Source organism: Peromyscus leucopus, chromosome X, assembly GCF_004664715.2.
Source record: "Peromyscus leucopus breed LL Stock chromosome X, UCI_PerLeu_2.1, whole genome shotgun sequence".
Taxonomy (NCBI): domain Eukaryota; kingdom Metazoa; phylum Chordata; class Mammalia; order Rodentia; family Cricetidae; genus Peromyscus; species Peromyscus leucopus.
The window spans coordinates 32,168,659-32,190,179 of record NC_051083.1 but is presented as its reverse complement, the minus strand read 5'-3'; the positions used below and the strand labels follow the sequence as shown (position 1 = coordinate 32,190,179).

The window sequence follows — 21,521 nt, the reverse complement described above, 5'->3', positions numbered from 1 at the left end:
GGGCTGGGGGTCTTAGCAATGGATCTTTTCTTGGTAGCCTAGGAAGGAACACTAGTAAAGTTATTTCCAGTTTCAATAAGCACAGACTGGAGAACTAACAATTAACATATCCCAATATCATAGTTGCTCTATTTAAACATTATGACCAACATTTACTTATTCTAAAGCAATGTGTAAGCTAAATCATAATCGTGCTGAGTTTTCTCCAGTATAAAATGGGCATATCTTGGGAAGTACACACATTAGTGTACCCTAAGTACTTAGTGCTTGCTTGAGGCAGGAGTTTATAATAACGCTGATGTGACATTAACTAGTGGCAATTTATCTTACATGTATCAATGCTTTTGGATATATGGCTATAATAATCCCCGAAACAAAGCAGTCAAGTGTTTCAAAATAAAGTCACAAATCTTTTTTTTTTTTTTTTTTTTTTTTTTTTTTTTTTTTTGGTTTTTTGAGACAGGGTTTCTCTGTGTAGCTTTGCACCTTTCCTGGAACTCACTCTGTAGCCCAGGCTGGCCTCGAACTCACAGAGATCTGCCTGCCTCTGCCTCCCGAGTGCTGGGATTAAAAGTGTATGCCACCACCGCTCAGCTAAAGTCACAAATCTTAACTTGGTGTAGAAAGGAGCCACAAGGAGCTTGGGCATTGGAAATATATCGTTCCCTACTAAAAATGAAACTAGATTAGTATCTGTTATTGATACCATGCTTTCCTGCTAATAAACCCCTCCTTTATATCTGGTTGCCTATGAAACACTTCCTGCTTGTGAAACCTCCAAACTATAGTTACACAACAATAAAGAAAAAACCCAGTTCTTTAATTGCAGTCACGTTTATTTGCAGTCTCTATACACACTTTCTAGGTAATCAAACTGTTCTGATACATTTTTGAGAGGGGTTCACAATGAAACTGTCACCGCTTTTACTAAAAATAAATACAAGACTTAAAGTGTTGCACAGCTGTAAAATATACAAAGGCTTGGATTGAATGTAAACGTTGAAAACATTTTACAAAAGAAACCATCTTTGCAACAATTTAAAAAGTTCATATTTACAAATGTTACAAAAATACAAAATGGATGCAAGTCCAAAAACCATTGTCTTTTCGGCCAGCATGAACTGGTTCTAGTACCAAAATAGTTACACCATAACCTTCAGAGTTCAAACTTTGTTACTATCTCATCCTCTAAGCAACCACCACTACAGAGAATGTGCTCACTGGCAGGAGCAAACGGGATGTTTGGTTTGCCACAACTAGTCCATGTCCTCTACTTAGCCAAAAACAAAACAAAAAAAAAAAAAAAAAGGAAAAAGGAAAAATCAAACCAGAATCACCAGAAAGCAAGAAAGTAAAACAGAATTCCCCCACACAACATAAACATGTTGGATAAACACAGAAGAAGAAGAAAATAGCATCAGTGCAAACAACAGAAGAATAGTTTCAATTTGTTTTGGGTTTATTTTGTTGTTGTTGCTGTTGTTTGTTTTTATTTTTTTAAACAATACCTAATGTGTGTACCCTGCTTCAAGCTGACAGTGATGTTAAAGACAGCCCTGCATCTTGGCCTTATTTAGTGTATTATAAAGCCGTGTAGACTATTCCAGATTTTTTAAGGATTTACTTGCTTTTAAAACTTTCATATTTAATATTTTGTCCACAGTGAATCTAAAATCCATCTTTATTTGGGATTTCTTTAAATCTATGAAATACAAAATAGAGAAACTCTGCTATAGATTTTTAGAGTAAACAAAATAAGTAAAACTATATTATAAGGGTTGGTTCTGTGATCATCACCTTAACGGTACCTTATTGCCTCACAATTCAAGTCAAACATGTATTTTTAAAAATATATGGTATGATTACTTAAATTAATGTCAATAATAAAAGGTGACATTTTTATTAAAGCCAATTTATGTGTTTTTCTATTCAAGGTTTAGAATCACTTTTAAAGCCCACATACCTTTCTTCACACTATAAAACCCCCTAGCTCCACAAAAGCCATACTGCAAACGAACTGCTTTTATGAAAATTACAAATGATCACCTATTGTGACTGGAAATGATGGTTCCTTATCACATTTATCTAAAAACTTGGATTTTTAAAATTTTGTGGAGCGGACTTCTCAAAGCATGAGACAGATTTGTGCCCGACCCCACATGATGTCAACCCATGCTGGTTGTGCGCATGTGTATGTTGTTTGTTGTTTTTGTTTTTGAATGAGTTACATGTTCCAATGATAAATGATGGTCACTTTTTTCAATCCCCAACATTTTTCTTTTAATAAAATTACAACACGTTGTATATGTTCAAACCCTTGACCAGGTAGTTTTTCTATCCCCAGCACACACTTGCTCTCTCGCTCTCTCTCATTCTCTCTCCCAGTTTCTCAGTCTCCTCCTCTACCCCTCCACCCCCAACACCCATTTTACATACACCAATGACAAGAACTTAACTAATACAATTTGGTAGTAAAGACAAATCATAGAAGAAGCCAGACTCCCCCTCCCCCCAAACAAACAAAACACAAACAACAGATTCTTTAATTCTTAATCTGTAAATATTATTATAATGAATTTCTCTTGAAAGACATTGTCTTCTTAGACCAGACTTTCTCCTTCATTTAGCATGAGTTAATCCTTTCATCCATCTTCCTTTCTACAATTCCACTTGCAGAGGCCTACGGCCAGCTGCCTATCAATCTCTTGGTAACCCTGGCGTGTTCTGTCATTGTCATCACGTTCTCGTCTTTCACAGATCAGACCCCTTCTCAGTTCTAATTTCTACTGCTCCATCAAAACCTATTCTAAGTACATAGGTGCTTATATTTCTGACATATGATTTCAAACACAGTATCAGTTCATGTTAAAATCAGAGGTGTGAGAACCACTTGCAGATTTCAACTTGTTACTATACTTTTTTTTTTTTTCAGTTTTAAGACAAGAAAATTCAAGTAATTTCAAGTAATTCAGCTTGTTTCCCTGCCTTCATTTTATCAGGGCACTTTCCCTGACATTTCCTTTCCCACCCACCACCCTCCCCTTTTGCCATCAAGCAGATCTAGTAAAACCAGACAAAAATTCGTTGTATGTAGCATTGTGAACCAGAGCTGCTCCCCATGCCCAGTTGAAGAGTGAATATAAATAATGCATATACACATACCTATTTCCCAACTACATTGTTCACAGTGTCATTTCTGTTAAGTTTTAGGTAGCATGAATTTCATCAGCACAGAGAGAAAGCTTCGCTGAAAACTCATCGCAGGTACTTACTGAGAATTCAATAGCTCTGTGGCATGCTTAGGTTTTATTTGTTAGTTTAAGAACCTGGAGCTAATTAAGAAGCTTAAAGAGTATAGTCATTAGAGTATGACTCTTTGTCCCCAGTAGCCTTATATAAAACAAGACCTAAAATTGACTACTGGTTTCTCTACTCATTCTCCTTAAAGCAATCCATTGAAAAAATTAGATTCTAAAGGACACTGTTTAATGCTATTGGGGGAGGGGGGGTCTTTCCATTGAGAATGATGATTTCTCTCATTGGTTAAAAAAATCAGAAGCATGCTTTTCATTCTGTTCAAATTGCCACATGGCAAATCACAGCCACAAACTGACATTAGCTTGTTTCTGCTATAATTTGTCACAACAATGATTAGGTCTGAATTCACTATTTTAAATTAATCACATTTCAGTACATGACCTCAATATTTCCATTATTTCACCAGTTTTAAATTCATATTTGAGGTTTATCACTCAGAAATCATGTTGGTGGACATTTAAATATGGTATCTGATATGAAAATGGTATTCACAGAATACAGTTATTATACTTTATTTGTGTGTGTCCTATAAACAGTTGGTGTGTGGTAGATAATTGGCCACTTGTCCACTCATCATTGATAAATCTATTTACACATTTTATCAAAAATATGGTATTTACATATGTGTAGTTCTTTCATCTAAATTTTGCTTTAGTTCATTTTAATGTAAAAAAATACCAAACCTCCAGAGTAATTTAATCTTCTTAAAGTATGACAGTGAGGGCTTTATTTTCGGAATAGGCAGCTCTGGGAAAATCTTGTCTAGGTTTCAAGAAAGTTAGATATTTTTGTATTCTCTATTATCACAAGGAATGAGATCGGGTAAATCAAACTATGCTAAAGAAAACCACGACAGACAGAACTGCTACCTAAAACATGAAAACTAATAAAAATGACTCAACCACTTTCTGTTTCTCCAACACATATTTAGAAGCTCATTGCCAAGCAATGATGCCACACCGCCCCCCGCCCCCGCCCCGCCCCGCCCTGTTGCCACTTCTCCCCTCTATGGTGTCACAAAATCCTTTCCTTAGTAAGGGGTTAGACATCTGAGGTCAGCTTGGCCCAGGCAAACTATGTGGAGCTCTGGGAGGATCGGTCATCATGTGGGCTCCCGTCCGAGTTTTCAGTCTCTCCCTCGGAGATGGCCTGCATCGGCGTATTGTACAGGCGGCAGCGGACACTGTAGCGGCTGCTGCTGGCCACAGGCGGGGCCCGGGAACGTCCAACCCGCGCTGACGCTGAGGTGGCGAAGCTTTTCGAGGAAAATCCTTCTGCATTGACTCGTGGAGAGCACGGTGACAGAGGGGACAGTGCTTCAGCCCCAGGTGTGCCCTGGTGGGCATCATCGGGGCTTTGTGGGGACTCGGAAGTGAACTCTCCAGGAGGCTTGGGCAGGATAGGGCTCTTCAGGATTTCCGTGGCAGACATGCGGTAACTAGAATCTGAGCGACTGCCTTTCTTGAGAAGCAGGAGCTTAAACTCTTCGTTGGATGTGTTGGACTTTTTGGCGTTTCGGTAGATGAGACCAGGAGACCTCTGGCTAGTCCCAGCTGTCACAGTGCTGCTGGTTGAAGGGACAGAGCTGGCGCCGCTGCTATTGCTGCCGAGGGGAACTCTGGACTTGCTTCTAACAGCCATGTCCCCAGAATCTTTTCTTCCAAGGACTTTCCTCTTGGATCTTTTAAGAAAAGAGAAAATGGGGTAAAAATCTTAGTCCACACACAATTTTATAAACCAAGAAGTGTTCCATCTGATTCCCATATCTATTGTATTTAAAGAGCATCCTATATGGTAGAATACTAAGGAAGGTTAAGGTTCATTACTGCCCCTCCTAGAGTTTAGGGGGGGAAATCCTGTCGACTTCTATTTACAGTGTGGGGAAAGCCTGCTGCTTTTTCCTCACTAAACCTGTCTATACAATACAGAAGAATATTCTCGCACCAACAACCAGCTTCCAAATAATAAGTGCAGCAAGTGGAGAATGGCGTCGGTGGGATACATCTAGCCTTAGCTTGATACCTGATGGGCCTCGGTGACGAGCAATGGAGGTCTGTGCTGGAGACTAGCCTACACTTTACAAATTAAAACTAATTTTAATCTACTGCACATGAAAAATGAGTTAAGTGACTTTTAAAATAAATCAGTCTGCTTCTGAATACAAATACGACAACCCTTAGCTACTCAGGGACATCAACAGCATATCAAGCAGTACATCAAGTCTTTGTGAGGAATTGAAAACTCAGAATCTCTGGAGCTCTTAAAATATTATATAATCTAAGCTCTCAAGAGAGCAAAATAACTCTTGTCACTGGGATGTAAATAAACAGTCAAATCCTACACAAATACAAATCTAAGATTACCAAACTCCTTAACTCTACCTAACCTCGATTTCCATCATGAAACTATTGATCTTATTTTGAATTAAGTGGGCATAAACTCAATGAATCTTCAGCATAACTCAGTTATTCCTGACTCTGATGGCATGATCTCTCACCAGTTGAAAACCTTGTGTGGTAAAGGGAAGGTGAGCTTTGCCTTCCCAGATTCCTGAGGAGCGTGTGGCCATGCTGGCAACACTGTCAGACTCCAACCCAACGCCTTTCTGATTCTACAACATGTGTCCTGCCCACTATTCCAGAAACACCACATAGTTCTCGGAGGGCAAATTAGCTTACATAGCAAATTAATAATTTGTGCTGAGTTTGGAGATAAAGTCTGAGGGTTAGAGGAATACAATCAGCCTTTAGACTGTGGGGAAGAACATAAACTGGCAAGTCTTGCCCTGTTTCTGGGGAAGATTGCCTGGTAAGGTACACACAGAGGGTACTACTAATGAAACCCTTAGGAAAATGTCGTTTCTAAAGAGCAGTGCTCTTTCTTTAAAGAAAAAGAAGAGCACAAACAGAAAAGAGAAATCCTTTTAAAACAGAAGCCCAAGGGGTAGCAAGAGAGATTTCTTCCAAAATCATAAGGCTGTGAAAAAGGAAAGATAATCCCCAGGTTCTATCCTTTGGGAATTCCATCTAGGTCCCCAAGGCCAGATGGAGGAAGGGACTCATGTTTGTGGAAAGAGCACAGGTAGTATCTATCATTTGGTTCAGTGGCTATGAGTTTGCTTTCAAGGATGAGTTCTGGCTCTGCCCTTCTGGTCAGCAGCTATAATGGGTCGTTGCAGATACGGACCATTGCTAACAGGTTATAAAGGAACAGAAGAGAAAGTGTGCATGGGCAGCAAAGGCAGAACCATGTTCTGGGAAAGCAACCCAGAGAACATCCCCTCTTCATGGGATATGGCCTTTCATTTTAGAGATAAAAGTCAGTGTCATGAAAGACATGTAATTTTTAAAAGGAAACAATAAAAGAGAGCAGTTTTCAGTTGTTCCAAGCTGAGATGGGCTCAGATTGTTTTGGCAAATCAACATATGTTTGCATCAGCTAGTGTGAGATTACAGCTTTGAGCATATTTTGTTTATTTAAAAGCCAGGGGTTAAGGGTATAACTTAGTGGCAGAATGCTTTCCTAGCATGTGTAAGGTCCTGGGTTTGATCTCTAGTACCGCAGAGATAAATAAATGCAAAATATAATATGCACAAGAGAGGTTACACTTAAGTTTGGGCTTCCACTCCAAGTTATCTAACTATGAATTGTTTTCACATGTAAATTTGTTCCAAAATGTCTTTCATCGGGAAATCATTACTGAACTCTCTTAATTGAACTCTATGTCTGTCTGTCTAGACTCATTTTCAAACATGCATACAAGTCTATGAAGTTGAGTTGGAAAGATAATTCTTCCTGGCTTGCTTTTGGTTTCGTTGTATTATTACAAGTGCAAAATGCTTTCCCACGTTTACATTCGATGAGAGGACCTTCAGGAGGCAAACCCTTTTCTGTGCCTTTTGTTTCTGAGAAATTGGTCACACTCTCTCACCTGTGAATGACAGCGAATAGATCCTCAGTTGTTCGAGGTTTGTTTGGAGACACAAACACACCCTCAGCTTCAGCTTGAGAGTCTTCACTGAGTGGTGAAGTGATGGAGTCATCACTTGGTGATGATTCTTAAAAATGAGAACAGAAACATCTTTAAGAGGCAGCTACACATCTCACTACCCTGTTTCCCTGACTCCAGGATCAAACAAGCAAAAGGTACCTTGCCACGGTTTTTGAAATGAGAAAGATATCTGCCAAATATTAGTTCTTAAATAACAACAGCTTTCTTCTCAGTTGTTTTAATAAGTCAAAAAGAAATGGCAGAGGGGAACCAACACCCAGGGCTATAGAGAACTATAGGGAACACAGGAAACACTATAGGACACATTTCCACTCTAACAAAGGTATCATTAACTGACCTTTCAATGAAGTCTCATCCATACTTCCTTGGGTCTCCTCTGCTCTGCTGTTATCAGAGGCACTTTTGGGTGAAATACCTGAAGCAATATTTTCCTGCTCAGAACATTTTTCAGGGAATGAATTTATAGTTGACATCTCTGACTCATGGCGGATAGTCACAGGCACTTTGTCATGGTGGCGGCTCACAATACGATGCTTATGTTGACTGCTTATGTCTGTCATTCTAGTTGGTGAGTTAGCTTGAAATGTGATTCCATCCACAGATTCTGGTTTCACACCTTCTTCCCCTACTCCAGAGGGTGCCTTCTGTCCTTGTTGTGGGGCTCCATCTGGACTAGCTCCGTACTGCATCATTTTACTACCCAAGTCACTGGGGCGGGCAGCAGACACCCTCTGAAATCCTGTTGAAAATCCACAGTTCTTACTTGGTATGTTTTCTGGAATAAGCTCACTTTCCATTCGTATTTGGTCTTTCATCACATTTGAATCTGGATGATTGCTACTAGCTGAGGTTACAGTTTCTGGATCGCAGTGACTCTTCACATCCAAAGTGGGGTTCTTTTCCAAATGTTTCTCTGGCCCCATTTCAACTGCAGAGGAATCTATAAAGGACAGGAGGGTGTCTTCAGCAGAGTACTGGCGCGATATTGATTTCTTTGCTGTGTGTGGCCTTGTTTTACCTGGAGATGAAGAAGCCACAGAAGCCACGGTGACAGTACTCTCTTCTAAGCAGGGGAGATCTGTATTGTTGCCCTCCGTTTGCTTAACTTCTTCAGACTTACTGATGGACCTCAGGTTGACCGATTTCAGGACTGTTGGTGTAATTGCAAGAGACGGTGGAGGATTTGATCTCAGTATCTCTCCTACTGTGTTCTGTTTATGAGTAAAAACATGCAATGGGTGACGGTGGTGGAATGGTTTATTCAAAACATTATGAAGAGCACTTAGGTCAAGATGAGTAGGAGGTATAATTGGAAGTTCCAAATCTTTACTCAATGATAGGGCTCCATCCTTTAAAGACGGTTGCTGTAGTGAGGATTTCCTTTCTGGGACTTTAGGTTTTCTTTTGCTACCTCCAGGAGACAATGGACCTGAAAAGAAAGCCGTAGGGAAAGAGGAGGTTGGCGTCTCCGACTGGCTTGAGTAGCCACTTGATGGAGATGCTAAGCCAGCCAGCTTTTCTGGTGAAGCCAGTTTAAACTCATTGTCGACAGAAGGAAGAGATGGGGTGGTTGCCCTTGATTCTGACTGGGATGTCTGGGATTCAGAGCTCTCTGGAGATTTGATGCACTCAATAACTGTGGTACCCGTAGCAGTGCTTGAATTTGATAAGGATCTGTAAGGATCATTTGTTTTCAAGTCATTTAGAAGCCAGAGGTCTGCATAGTGAGTTGATTCAGCACCTTCATCTTTGAATGGTGAAATGTCTGTAGCATCCAACTGAGGTTCCTTAATAGCATGTTCACTCTGGTTTATCCAGGAAGAGTCCTGCTTTGCGGGCAGATTGGTGTTTTCCACTCGAGAAGGCGTGTTGGAGAAATCAAGAGGCAGCTTCATTTCCCTGGAACTGTGAGGCAGATGCTGACCAGTGCTTATCTTTGGTTCTTTCTTCTCAGAAATGTCTGCATTTTCATCGGACTTTCTCAACGATGAGCTGCGTTTAGGTGGAGTTGGCTTTGCCTTTGGTTTCCTGAAAGAGATGCTTGGTCTCCCCTGCCTCCTGTGGTCTATGTAGTCTTGCCAGGCACAGTCCGGAAGACCAGGAGGAACTCCTACACCCTGACCGTTCTCTGGGCCCAGGCCTGCAGAGTGACAGACATAGCTCTTATTACCTTTGAGACCACAGTCAAAGTGCATCGAGGTATAGTATCCTTCTGTGTCCACTGAGAAATGAGAGCTAGTATCTGCTTTGTCTGAAGGAGATTTTTCCAGAAAGCTATCATAGGTGCCCATGCTTGTGAAGCTTGGGCAGCCCAGGCTATCTGCCTTTGGACGCTCAGGACTAAAATCTTGGCGGCAGGATGCATCATGATGGTGGTGCAGATAATTCCACTCACTGTCACTGGTATTGCTGTTGTTGGCATCATCCAGCAGATCTGCAACAGTGGAGGTGAAGGAGTTTGTCCGGTGGCCTCTTACTTTATCCAAGTGGTCATTGTACTGCTCTGTCACAAAGACACTGGTGTCTTCATTAGCATTAGGAGCAGTGTTCAGTGACAATTCGGAGTCACAGTGCGAAGAGCCAGTGAGGGGAGGAGAAGCTGCTGGAGGGATTGTCTCTGAAGTCTGAGATGGGCATGTAGAGCTGCTCCCACTCCAATTTCCACTGGACGACTGGTGGTCATCTTTCTGGTCCATGTGGCTGCTAAGGAGGACGCTAGCCGTGGAAATGCAATGGATGGGGCTTCCAAAGGTGTCTGAGTTGGAGGAGATGTCACAGCTTCCAGAGTCGGCCGCCATTCGCGACAGGCGCGACCTCCCTCTCTCACTTAACTTGTGTTGAGAACAGGCCAGGCCCAAAGCAGGCTGGTGGTCCTTTGCACTTGGGCTGCTCGGTGCTTCACTACAATCATTAGGGGTTCTTTCATGGTCACCCACGAAAGGCGCTCCTTCTTCATATGCTGAGGGCTTAGCACCAACTTTGGGTTCAGCATCTCCACCTCTATTTCCCTCCCGAGGGAGGCTCCGAGATCTTGTGCGGCTGCTCACTACAGGAGTAAACATGGTATCGCCTTTGTCTGCCAGAGCAGAGATGTTGCCAGCAGAATGAGAGAGGGAAGCTGCAATGCTCTGACCCCTTTGAGCTCTGATTCTCCTTCTGGATGGGGCAGCAATCAGAATATCTTCAGTTTGGCATTCAGAATCCCTGGTTCCGGACCTCCTATTGACAGTGTTGGAGGGGTCTGGGTTTGTGTGCACAATCACATTCCTTTCCCTGGCCACTGGTGATTCATCAGAATCTAGGGCACATGGAAAACACTGTTAGGTATTCCATATTGGCAGACTAACAGGCATTTTGAGGGGTGTTTCTAAATCTGTGTGCTACCATATCAGAACCTTCTCCTACAGAAAAAAAAAAAAACCAGTATCTAAAATTTTGGAGAAAGTTCAAATGTTTTCTGTCCCTGATTTGTCTGTTTCTATCTACATGAATATTTGTATATGTACACACACACACACACACACACACACACACACACACACACACACATACATACATGCAACATGTATACTTATTGAGAGAAGATACGCTTTTTGTTTTTTATGAATCATCTCTCTTCACATTAATTTACTTTAACAAGTGACTGCTTTCATAAAAGAAAATGATAAAAATAATCAAAAAACAAAAAACAACTGAAGTACAAAATGTAGAGTCCTGGCCACTATTTTCATGTGTGTTTTGAAATACAAGCATAATGGAATAGAATTATTTCATTATAAAAATTAAAGTCTTATTTACATGGAGCTGCTACCATAATATTTTGAAATTGGTAGAAATATTATAAATACATTAAATAGAAAAATTTTAAATGTCCCCAAAGGTTTTTAAGATTTTTAAGATTCCATTTTTGAATATATTTAAAATTTATTTGAAAAATAATTAAAACATAAAAGTATATTTATCTTCAAATGAAGCTACAGTTTAAAAAAAACTCTCACAATGAATCTTTTTTTATATTCCTATTTTAAAATGAAACATTTGAATTGGCAAGGCACATTATATTTTGCCAGGAATGCTTAAATCTATAAGGTTAAGCCTTTATGTTCAAGAACAGAGTTAAAAAAATAATGCTGAAATGTTTTCTGAATGCAAAATAACTACTACTACAGTAGTTAAAAACTACTACACATGAGAACACTCAACATTTATAAGGAATGTTCTAGTCGAAGGCAGTTGAAAGTGGGGACCCATTTCCTCTCCTTTCACCTTCACTAGACAGAAACCGTGAACATTTTTATGACACACCTATTTCTTGTTGAACTCTTCTGGGAATCCCCGAGATGGTTTTCCTTCTCCTCAATTTTCGTCTCCGCTGTAGCACTGATTGTGAATGAACAAGAGAACAGCGTATACTAGCTTCTCTGTCAAAACCAACTCCTGCAACCCACAAATAGGTCTCATTAGTCTTAAAAGTAGCAGACAAATTTTCATTTACTTGCAACACAGTGATATTTATTGATTGGAAGTCAGGGAAGACTTTGGATTAAGCCTGTGAACAAAATATAAGGGAGAACTTCTTCAGCCCTTATTTAAAGGTTTACTTCTAAATGCAGCTTCCCACAACAGCTTGCAAAGTCAAAAGCAACAATCAAAAGAAGAAAACGAAAAGAGAGTAAAGAAAGGGACATCAGCCAAGCTCTCCCACACTGAACTGGTTATACACCTTTAGTCACTATTATTTACTGGTCTATTTCTGGGCTCTCTGAAACTGATACCTTTGCATAGTAGATCAGTACCCAAGATGTGATCCTAATGTATCCTGACCCATTTCTTCATTAAAAGCGTCTTTGTGAGTTTTTCTCCCTCCTCCTCGTCACTTCTCCAAGCATTTACACACACACACACACACACACACACACACACACACACACACACACTGCTGTGAGGAAACACAACAGCACAACAGGTTAGGGCTTTCATCTTTTCAATAATCATCTAACTCTACTTTCTTCTTGTGACTAAACTGGGTGCTTTTTGGTTTGGAAATAAACATACGGAGGAGTTCCAATCAACTCTAAGATAGACTTCCCAGTCTTTAAAGTATTGTTTGTTATTATGGATGCAGGGACCAAACCTGGTGCTTATTGGTTCTTCTCTGTAATCACATTAGTAGCACTATATGCGGTTCTACTAAATTAGAACAACGAGGAAGAAGGTAAGGAACTCAAACTCTGTCAGGCACAATCACGCACTGTGCATTTTTCAGTGCAAGCTGTGGCTAAGAAATATGGAATGCTGTGCTTTGGGATTTGATCACCTCATCATTGTCCTAACTGTTAAACCATGGGTCATCTATATAGCATCACAGTGACATCAGTTTCTAGGCTCACTTTGAAATATCTGTGTCATGAGATGAATGATTACAATGTTATCAGAGAATTCATATGAAAGGTATTTTCCTTTCTTGCTTTCAATTACAAACTAAAATCCTTCATCTGAATCTTAATGATTATTGAATACATGATTCACAGACACTGCATATTATATGGACATCATTAACATTATTCTCATTGAAGCTCTTGAAATCATCATCTAATCTGGGCCTTCATCTTGAGAGTTCCTGAAATAAAACTGAGAGAAAAATCTTCTCTTTTTCCTAATCACAAGATGATGGCCCATAATCACAGTACTACATTTGAAAACAAGATTTTACTTACAGTACCAGAAAGGAAGCAGGGCTGCTAATAGTCAGATGTTCTCAGACTGAAAATTAGTTTAAAGGGGTGCCAGAATGATCCATTTCGGCAGATGAACTCCCCTAACATATCTCCTTTAGATTATAGAGGTCAGACAAGTGCACATCTTAGAATAATTTATCCCATAAGTTGAATAGGTCAGCAGGAAAATTAAGTCTCAGCTCACGACACAACTGGGCAATGCATTAGAGTACCTCTCATTCAGGAGGGAAAATAATATCTGTCCCAGATAGCCAGTCCATTTGTTCCCCACTCTGGGTGAGAGAAATCTGAGTGGAATTAATAATAGCAATGTCCAAAATTCTTCTCAGGGGTACATGCGATCTTTAGTTATGGGAGATAAAGATGAAAGCCAGTCATAGTGGGACTGTTTTTGAAATTTTCATTGCATAAATAAGGTAAAAGGAAACTACAAGAGGGTTTAAAAACTACCAATGTGGAGATCACTTAATTTGGAGGAGAATGGTTGAGAACAAAGTATAATTCTCTCTTTTTCTCTTTTTCTGTCTCTGTCTCTCTCTGTCTGTCTCTTTCTCTCTCTCTCACACATACACGCATAAAAATCACATCATTAAATCTATTACTTTGTATGCTAACCTAGATATTCCTTTAAAAACTAAAACATCATCTGATTACAACTAAAATTATTCCCAGCTCTAGCTCCAGAATTTTGCTAATAATAGACTTTGAAGAAAAGTCCAGCTGGGCTTCATCCTATCTAGACTAATATGCAAACTTTAATACATACAATAGCAGAAAGTGAAAGGAAGCCAGGCTTGCTCAGATTTTGAAACATAATTTGCCCCTCATCTCTGTAGCTACACATTTTCAGGTCAAAAATCCCTAAAATCAATACAGGAGTTGAAGTAGTCTTGTCAAAAAGCTTACCTTCCTCCAGGGAAGCATGAAAACAGATTCTCTAGTTGGTCGACAGGACCTTCCTTGCAGTTTTAGAAACCTGGGTTTTGGTGTTTTCTTTCTTGTGGTGCCACGCACCATTATCATGTGATTAATCACTGCCAACGAGCTTTTTGGTGTTTTTTTTTTTTTAAAGAAACTGTCCATCATTTACATAACAAGCAGTCCAGTAGAATATATGCAAATTGGTGTTCAAAACCTGACAAAAGCATACTGAATATCCCCTGACTTGTATGTTGACAAGATTTCTTGCTCACAACAAAAGTATATATTCTTAACTGATAGAGAGGCTAACAGCACGTTTATGAACATACTTAATACATGGAATGTTCAGACCCAACTGCCCCATAGGAAAAAAAGAAAACGATACCAGTAACATTGATGGGAATAATGCAAGAAGAAATCACTTGGGCATCTTGTTTCATCTTCTCCTCGGGAGTCGGGAGAGGTAGCGCTTTGCTCCAGTTGGTCTGCTTGTCCAGTGTAGAGGGGACATTGTGTATTGGATTTTTCGGCCTCTGTCCTAACATGACATCTGTTTCTTCATCCTCTGGAGAGTGGGACTGCAAACAAAATACATTCAGATTTTACTTCTCATACCTTATATGCATAAGGGATTTCATAGTTCAGCCATTTAAAATAAGGCTAGAAATAAGCATGTAGGAAGGAAACAGCCCTAGAAAATAGTAAGCACAACTAATTAGAAGTTTTGTTTCAACAGTGAAGAGATACAGAAGGGAAAAAATGGGCCCATAAAACACACTTTTCAGGTGAAATAGAATTAAGAGACAAATTAGTCAGAAATCCTATTCCTTCAAACTGAAAACTGTCCGTCTCTAATCCAGTGAAAGGTAGATCTACTTTCTGTATGTTTATGTCACTATGAATTCCTGTCAAATATCTTGAGAGCTCTAGACCATGATGATCAAGGGTGGCAGATGAGCTAAACGCTTATAAAAATTCTCAGAGACCCTGAAGAAAACCTGGAGACATGAGACAGTCTGGAATAGACCACCTGGAGAATAACCAACCCGCCAGTCTAACTCAGGAGGCCACCAAAACTCCAGGACTTAATTGCACTGCAGGAAGACAGCTTTGGGGAATGACATTTTAAAAAGTCAGTCTAACTGACGTTCGATGGCTGTAGAAAAGCCAAAGTAAAGATGTGCCCCAGTATTCGACTACTATGTTTCTGGAGGGGAAGATTGAAGGGAGTTTCTCCTTTCAATTTAGATGGGTAGAAGAGTTCTAGTTTATTTTCTTCCAGCTTTGTGGTGCAAAACTTTCCTTTCAGCTGTGGAAGCTAGAGGCTTTGATTTTCTATACGACATTTGAAAACTGTCTATCTAAGCCTTTGGCAAATATTAATGCTGTCTAACTTTTATTTCAAGCTTGGGCTCCAGGCCCAGATTATTCAAAAGGCCCCATCCCACTTTTGGTTTCAGGGTTGGCTTTCTAAACCAGAGTAGTAAAAGACCCAGTTTCCACCATTGAACCTAGTTTTCTTTCTTTATACAGTTCAAAGGAAGATAGGTAACTGTATAAAATAAGTATTTCATTTCCTCTTATTTCAGTAAGGCTCTAATAATACTCTGTCCTAAAATTAGGATTTAAAAACAAAACAAAACATCTCTCTAGTGTTCTCATTGGAAACTGTTCTATTGGCTCAGGATCGCATGTGCTGTCAAATGAACTGTCCTCAAGTCTCCTTAAAGAATAGGCTCCAGAGCCCCTTGTTTAAAGGAAACCCCAGTATTTACTTACCTTATCAGAAGTTTCTGCAAAGCCCCCCAACACACCCAACGATATATGATTTCCCCCCCTTGGGAAAATTGTGTTCGCCATGAACGGTTTAGTAAAATATTGCAAACTTCTTTCTCTCTTCAGCTTTTGTGCAGATTCCCAGTGAAGCGAATAGCTCAAATAAAGTTGGAGCACAAAAGACTTTGTTTCCTAGGTAACTTTCAAAAGGAAAAAAAAAAAGTTTGGTGCATGCAGAGAGGGAGGAAGGGAGAGGGAAGGAGGGATGGAGGAAGGGAGGGAGGGAGGGAGAGAGAGAGAGAGAGAGAGAGAGAGAGAGAGAGAGAGAGAGAGAGAGAGAGAGAGAGAGAGAGAGAAAACACAGGAAAGCCGAGCAAGGGAGCCCAGCAGGAAAGCAAACTCCCACCACCAGAGGCCTCATTTTGCTGGCGATTCCTTCCTTGAATAACAATGGACTTGAAAGGACTAAAGGATAGTGACCTGACTCCAGGTTCTGACCAGCAGCCAAAAGTACTTTTTATTTAATGGTGACAGGGACAATTGGCTGCCAGAGGATCCTCTTGTCTTGTTCTCCTTTAAAAAAAAATGAGACCCTGAACTTTTACAGTTCTGATAAATACAGGGAAAACTGTCATTTCTTTTCCCCAAACTACAAAATCCAGGAGCAGCAATAGAGGATGCCTGTGCTCAGCAGAGCTGCAAATTGCAGCTCCAAGGGGGACATTCATAGGGAACAAAACCAACGACAGGGCTGTCGTTAATTCAAGTTAGGAAAATACCATCCTTCAAGTTGACTTAAGAGAAAAACGGTTAGTTGAAAACAGGTTTGCAATAAAGTTAAAAGAGAGAAGAAAGGGAGAGTGTCTGAAAAGAGCAGGATAAGGCTGCAAAGCAATGTTCTCAGAACCAATACCTTTCTACTCCATGGGGCCATGTGGCAACACTCAGTGGGGGAGGGCGAGCGGGTGCTGTTAAACTATGAAGATGAAATGCAAAAGAAAAAATTAAAAATGTACACAACAGAACGATCCTAACAAATACCATTCTGGGAGAACTTCTCTCCTAAATGATTCTATTCTGACTAAGAGGACAGACTTCTGGATCTAGAGTTCTTCAATTCAAATCCTGGCTACCTGGCTTTCCCCCTACATGATCAGGTGCAATTCTTTAACATCTGCAGTAAGATAGGTGAATAACAGCATCTATTGTCCAGGGCTAATCTGAGGATTAAATGGGAAAATATATGTAGTATTCTTAGTATTTTGGCACTTAGCATGCTTTATATGCTAGTGCTAGCTACTTTTACAACTATGGTTATTTTTATGTCTACCTTGTAACTGTGAAAATGTCTTTGAAAATCATAATTTTCCCATCTTTTGTGTGTATGCCTGTGTTTGTGTATGTGTGCAGGTGTGTGTGTGTGTGTGTGTGTGTGTGTTGTATGTGTGTTGGTATGTATACATGCAAGTATATACATGTACATGTGGAGGACAGAGGCTAACCTCAGGTATCATCATTTCTCAGGAATTATCCATTTTGGGTTTTTTGTTGGCTTGGTAGTTTTTGCATGTGTGAGGGTCTTTAAGTGGCCTGGAGCGTGCCAAATAAGCTAAGATGCCTGGCCAGTGAGTCTCATGGACCTGTTTGTTTCTCCCAGCAGATAGTCACCAGCCCTGGGATTATTGGTGTGTACCACCATACCAAGCTTTTAAATTTAGGTCCTTGTGTTTGCAAGGCAGGTATTTTACCTACTGTAACTTCTCCATCTTTTCAATCTAAGTCTTGCTAAGTTGGGAAAGACTAGATTATATTCTTTCCTTAGGATGAGTTTATTTTACCATGATTTGTTCGGGGAAAAAATGTCCTATATGTATCACCTTGCCTAGACTGCTCCAATTTGCTTCTCTCTCATCAAGCATATTTAAAGACCATTAGTTTCATGAGAGTTTGTGCTTCACACCCATACCCATACATGGTTTAATGCTGGGCTACCAACATCTCACAATACTTAAACTGAGGGAAAGGCCCTATATTTTATTTTGTATTGGATGAAACAAATCATATTGCCAATCTTACTTGGAAAATAATTTGATAATCAGAAGTCTCTCTCCAGGATCTATTAAGAAAGACATTGAAGTTTTTCTTGTTTATTTGTTTGTTTTGAGAGACTCACTATTCAGTCCATGTTGATCTCTAACCCACAGTCATCCTGCCTAAGCTTTCCAGGTGCAGGCACTACAGGTATGCCCTACCATGCCTGGCTGAAACTCTTGAACTTCTACCAGGTGAGAAAACCCACAGGCAAGAATAACTATGAATGGAGCCCAAAACAAAAATTTAAAGTTACCAAAAACATTGTGATTTATTTACTATTATTTTCAGTAACTTGATTTGTATATCTGTGTAAGAGCTTTGTAGATAGCAATGCCATGTTTCAATGTCAAAAGCTGGACACATCTGTGCATCTAACCTATACCAGCTTTAGATTCAGTTATGCACATATTATAGTACTTACCTTATAGCTTGTCTTAATGTCATACAAATTATCATTGAACACACACACACACATTGTGTTCATCTAGTAGATTGTGAATTTCTGTATTTAACTTTTTCTCTCAGTCTTTCATGATAGTAGTTGTGCCCCCTCATAAGAACTCACCAAAATACTTGCCCACTGAAATGATCCTAGAGATCCATGTGTTTTAACGGTTATGAGAAAGCCAACTAAAATTAGAGGCATGTCCAAGATCTCAGGAGGAAGCAGATACCATAGAAACCTCTGTCTTACTAAAGTAAGTACATAAAACTAGGCAGGAAACCACCAGAAACTTCTGGTTCCATAAGTGAATTGGTCTGGGTGGATACTAAACCTAGTTATTCTCAATCTGATGGCAGGCATGTATTGTGAAAGGCACTCAAGATCGAATTCTAATTTAAGTTTCTAAATTGTAACTGGTAGGGTTGTTCATTAATCTTTATGTAGAACAAATTCCATTTCCTCCTGCCCAGCTTGTTTTGACCAGATCTCAACACTAATGAGTTTAAAGAGCCAAAGGCTCCTCCACTGATGGAATGCATTTTGAGAGATGTATTAGATACACCTGAACTTGGACTTACTCTGGTTCTAGCCTAAGAATCAGCCATAGGTGATGTAGAAGTCTCACATAAGAAACTGGAATATGTAAAATAGAGGAACAATTGATAGAAGCAAGTGAAAGGGAGCCTCAAAGTGTCACATTGATATGGGAAAGGAAATTGCTTCAAAGCAATTCAAGGTTTTGGTAGGCTCATGATGAAATGTTCCAAAAAAAAAAAAAATACATAAGAGACTGCAGTTCAGAAAACATGAAGGAAATTAATATTGGCAAATGAATTTTGGTAGTTCATCATAAATCCCCCAGGTCTACTCTCCTGCTGAGTATTTTTTCAGGAATGAGAGATGAGGAGTAGATTTTATCTTTTTATCTGTTTGTATTAAACAATTATGAGGTAAAAACCTGGCAGTGACTAAGGGTGGCCTTGACTGAATCCAGACAGTGCAGACCACTGGTTTGGGCTACTATAATCAAATCAAGGAACTCCTTGGATTATACTCCCTAGCAGATTCAGCCTCAGCTAAGCATCTCTGTATCATTTTGGTAGCAGCCCCAACCTACAGCATGCAAATGCAGATACTGGGTAGCCCTGAGCTTTGGAATGGAGAGGTGGTGCTCTTTGGTTCCTCCACCTAAACCTAATTAGGCTCCCTGTAGATTTATCATATCTTTGCATGTAATATTAAGTGGGCTGTGGCTTTATATCTGCCATGAATTATGAACTGTCTGAGTCTTGTGTTTGAAACTATCCTATCTCCCAGATGTTGGTCAATGAAAGCAAAATGATTCTGAGTGTTTTGGATTACATTTTTATATGATCAATGTTCATAGAATTTTTCTCTAAATTATCTAAGGAATCAAATTGCAAGCCAGTGCTACCTCAGGGCATCTCTACTTGAACCAGAATGCCACTCCTTAATAGGTACTGATGGATAAGTTGAAGAAAAGCTGGGCATTGATCAAATTTATATAAACTAAATTATTCTTTAATGGCTTTATGTAAATGTACCCCATTGCTCATTCAGAGAAATGCTAGCCATTATTTATTCATAACTGTATTACCACTGACTGAATAATGTCCTATAAATATTTGTTGTGTTGCTAGCACCTTAGTGTGCCCAATACTAAGAAACAAAAATTCCTCTTAAATAAAATTGCTCTTAAAGAAATGGCATCAAATTATTTCCACCTACACATCATTTTCAGTAGAGCTCTTAGTACAAAGTTAAAGACGATATAGCACAGGGGAAAATAAGACAGCACCAGCAAGATGCACGCAAAACAACAGGTAATGGAAGAATACCCACAGGGATCCCTGCTTTGGGAAGTATCACTGAGTGCAGCAGCGCCAGGGAACAACAGTTGCTTCTTTAGAATAACTGTGTGGGAAGAGTGTTAGGAGACCACCATCTTATTCACTTCAGAGCATTTCCTAGAAGAAGGTGAAAATCTGTTCCAGTGTAAACAAACTGTCAGACTCAAAGTAAAAATAGTTTATCTCTCGTGTACAGTGTGCTCACTGTATAATTCTTTTAACTTGTCTATACTATGGGCATTTTCACAAAACGTGCTGGAGAAAAATGAAAAATCCATTTCCTTCTCCTTTCCTAGGCTTTCATTTTGGCCCTCCTACCATTGATTTTGCGAGACCTCAGACTAAATTACTACATTGTTGAAAAAGCCAGGATCAATCATGTCTATCTTGTTCCTAACAATAGATTCATCTTCGATGCCTCACCTCCATTTTGGTCTCTGTGGGCCCCATTGTATTTTCAAGTCGTTTCCCCTAGCTTTTCATAAGATTGCCTCAACCAAACCCAGAGTTATACGGGTGATCTGTGCTCAGAACAAGAAATAACAAATATTATACTCAAAAGTAGCCAAGGAAATTTCTCTAGTGAACACTGAAAGACTATTTTCAAAACCCGATCTTTTTGTGGTGTATGTGAGAGAGAAAAGTTCATGCCTTGACTTCTGTGGCTCTGAGCAAGTGTTTCTCTAAAGAGTTCGAGATTTCCCCAATTCTGTCTCTTAATGGCCAAAGGGAAAAAAAAATCCTTCTACTCCATATTTTACTTTCTGTTGGGTTTTATTTCATATGCTGATAGGGGATTATTTTGCTTCAAACTTGCCAAAAGACATCTGTTAAAATGTTGTGAGTATTCCAGCAGGAAATGTTTTGAAAAATTGGCTTTGGTTTGTGATCTAACTGATACCACATGGCATTTATAGCTGTCGAATTTCAGAGCTGATTTACAACTATCATGCTATCTTAAACCTGAGAAGTATTTACTGGAGATGAGGTATTACCATATATTTGAATACAGGAGTAAAACCGTACAATGAAAATATCCTTTACAGTCCATACCAGATTTCTAGTGAGGTGACATGGACTTTTAATATCACTCTACCACGGAGCTTGTTTGTCCTTAGACCAATCTGTGCATTAATGTACAGACTATGGCCCATCTGTGAGATGGAGAAGTCCCATCTGCCTCAGACTCTTCTGTGCAGGAGTGTGTGTGAATGTATTGTACATAAATATGAACCACTTTGATCTCTCTCTGAGGCTTAAAGAAGTTTGCCAACGCCTTCTTCACATGTCATTCTCTTGCTGCCGCCATGAAAGAGCACAGTCTGTCCCTTGAGACTGTCTCAAAG

At 39.7% G+C, this 21,521-nt stretch overlaps 1 protein-coding gene across 3 annotated transcripts in view; it reads right to left on the bottom strand.

Annotated features, from left to right (window-relative positions):
• Window positions 1-818: 818 nt before the first annotated feature.
• The window catches only part of Nhs (NHS actin remodeling regulator), a 333,978-nt gene continuing 313,275 nt past the window's right edge, over window positions 819-21,521 (bottom strand). The window contains exons 4-9 of one of the 3 annotated variants that reach the window (XM_028887744.2): window positions 16,679-16,741; window positions 14,375-14,567; window positions 11,636-11,767; window positions 7,668-10,628; window positions 7,250-7,376; window positions 819-4,999 (exon numbers count right to left, since the gene is read on the bottom strand). In XM_028887744.2, the coding sequence (XP_028743577.1) occupies window positions 4,393-4,999; window positions 7,250-7,376; window positions 7,668-10,628; window positions 11,636-11,767; window positions 14,375-14,567; window positions 16,679-16,741 (4,083 nt within the window). In that variant the 3' untranslated portion in view covers window positions 819-4,392. Of the gene's footprint in view, window positions 5,000-7,249; window positions 7,377-7,667; window positions 10,629-11,635; window positions 11,768-14,374; window positions 14,568-15,768; window positions 15,973-16,678; window positions 16,742-21,521 lie in introns of those variants that run through there. The other 2 variants (XM_037198748.1, XM_028887745.1) reach the window with 2 other exon arrangements.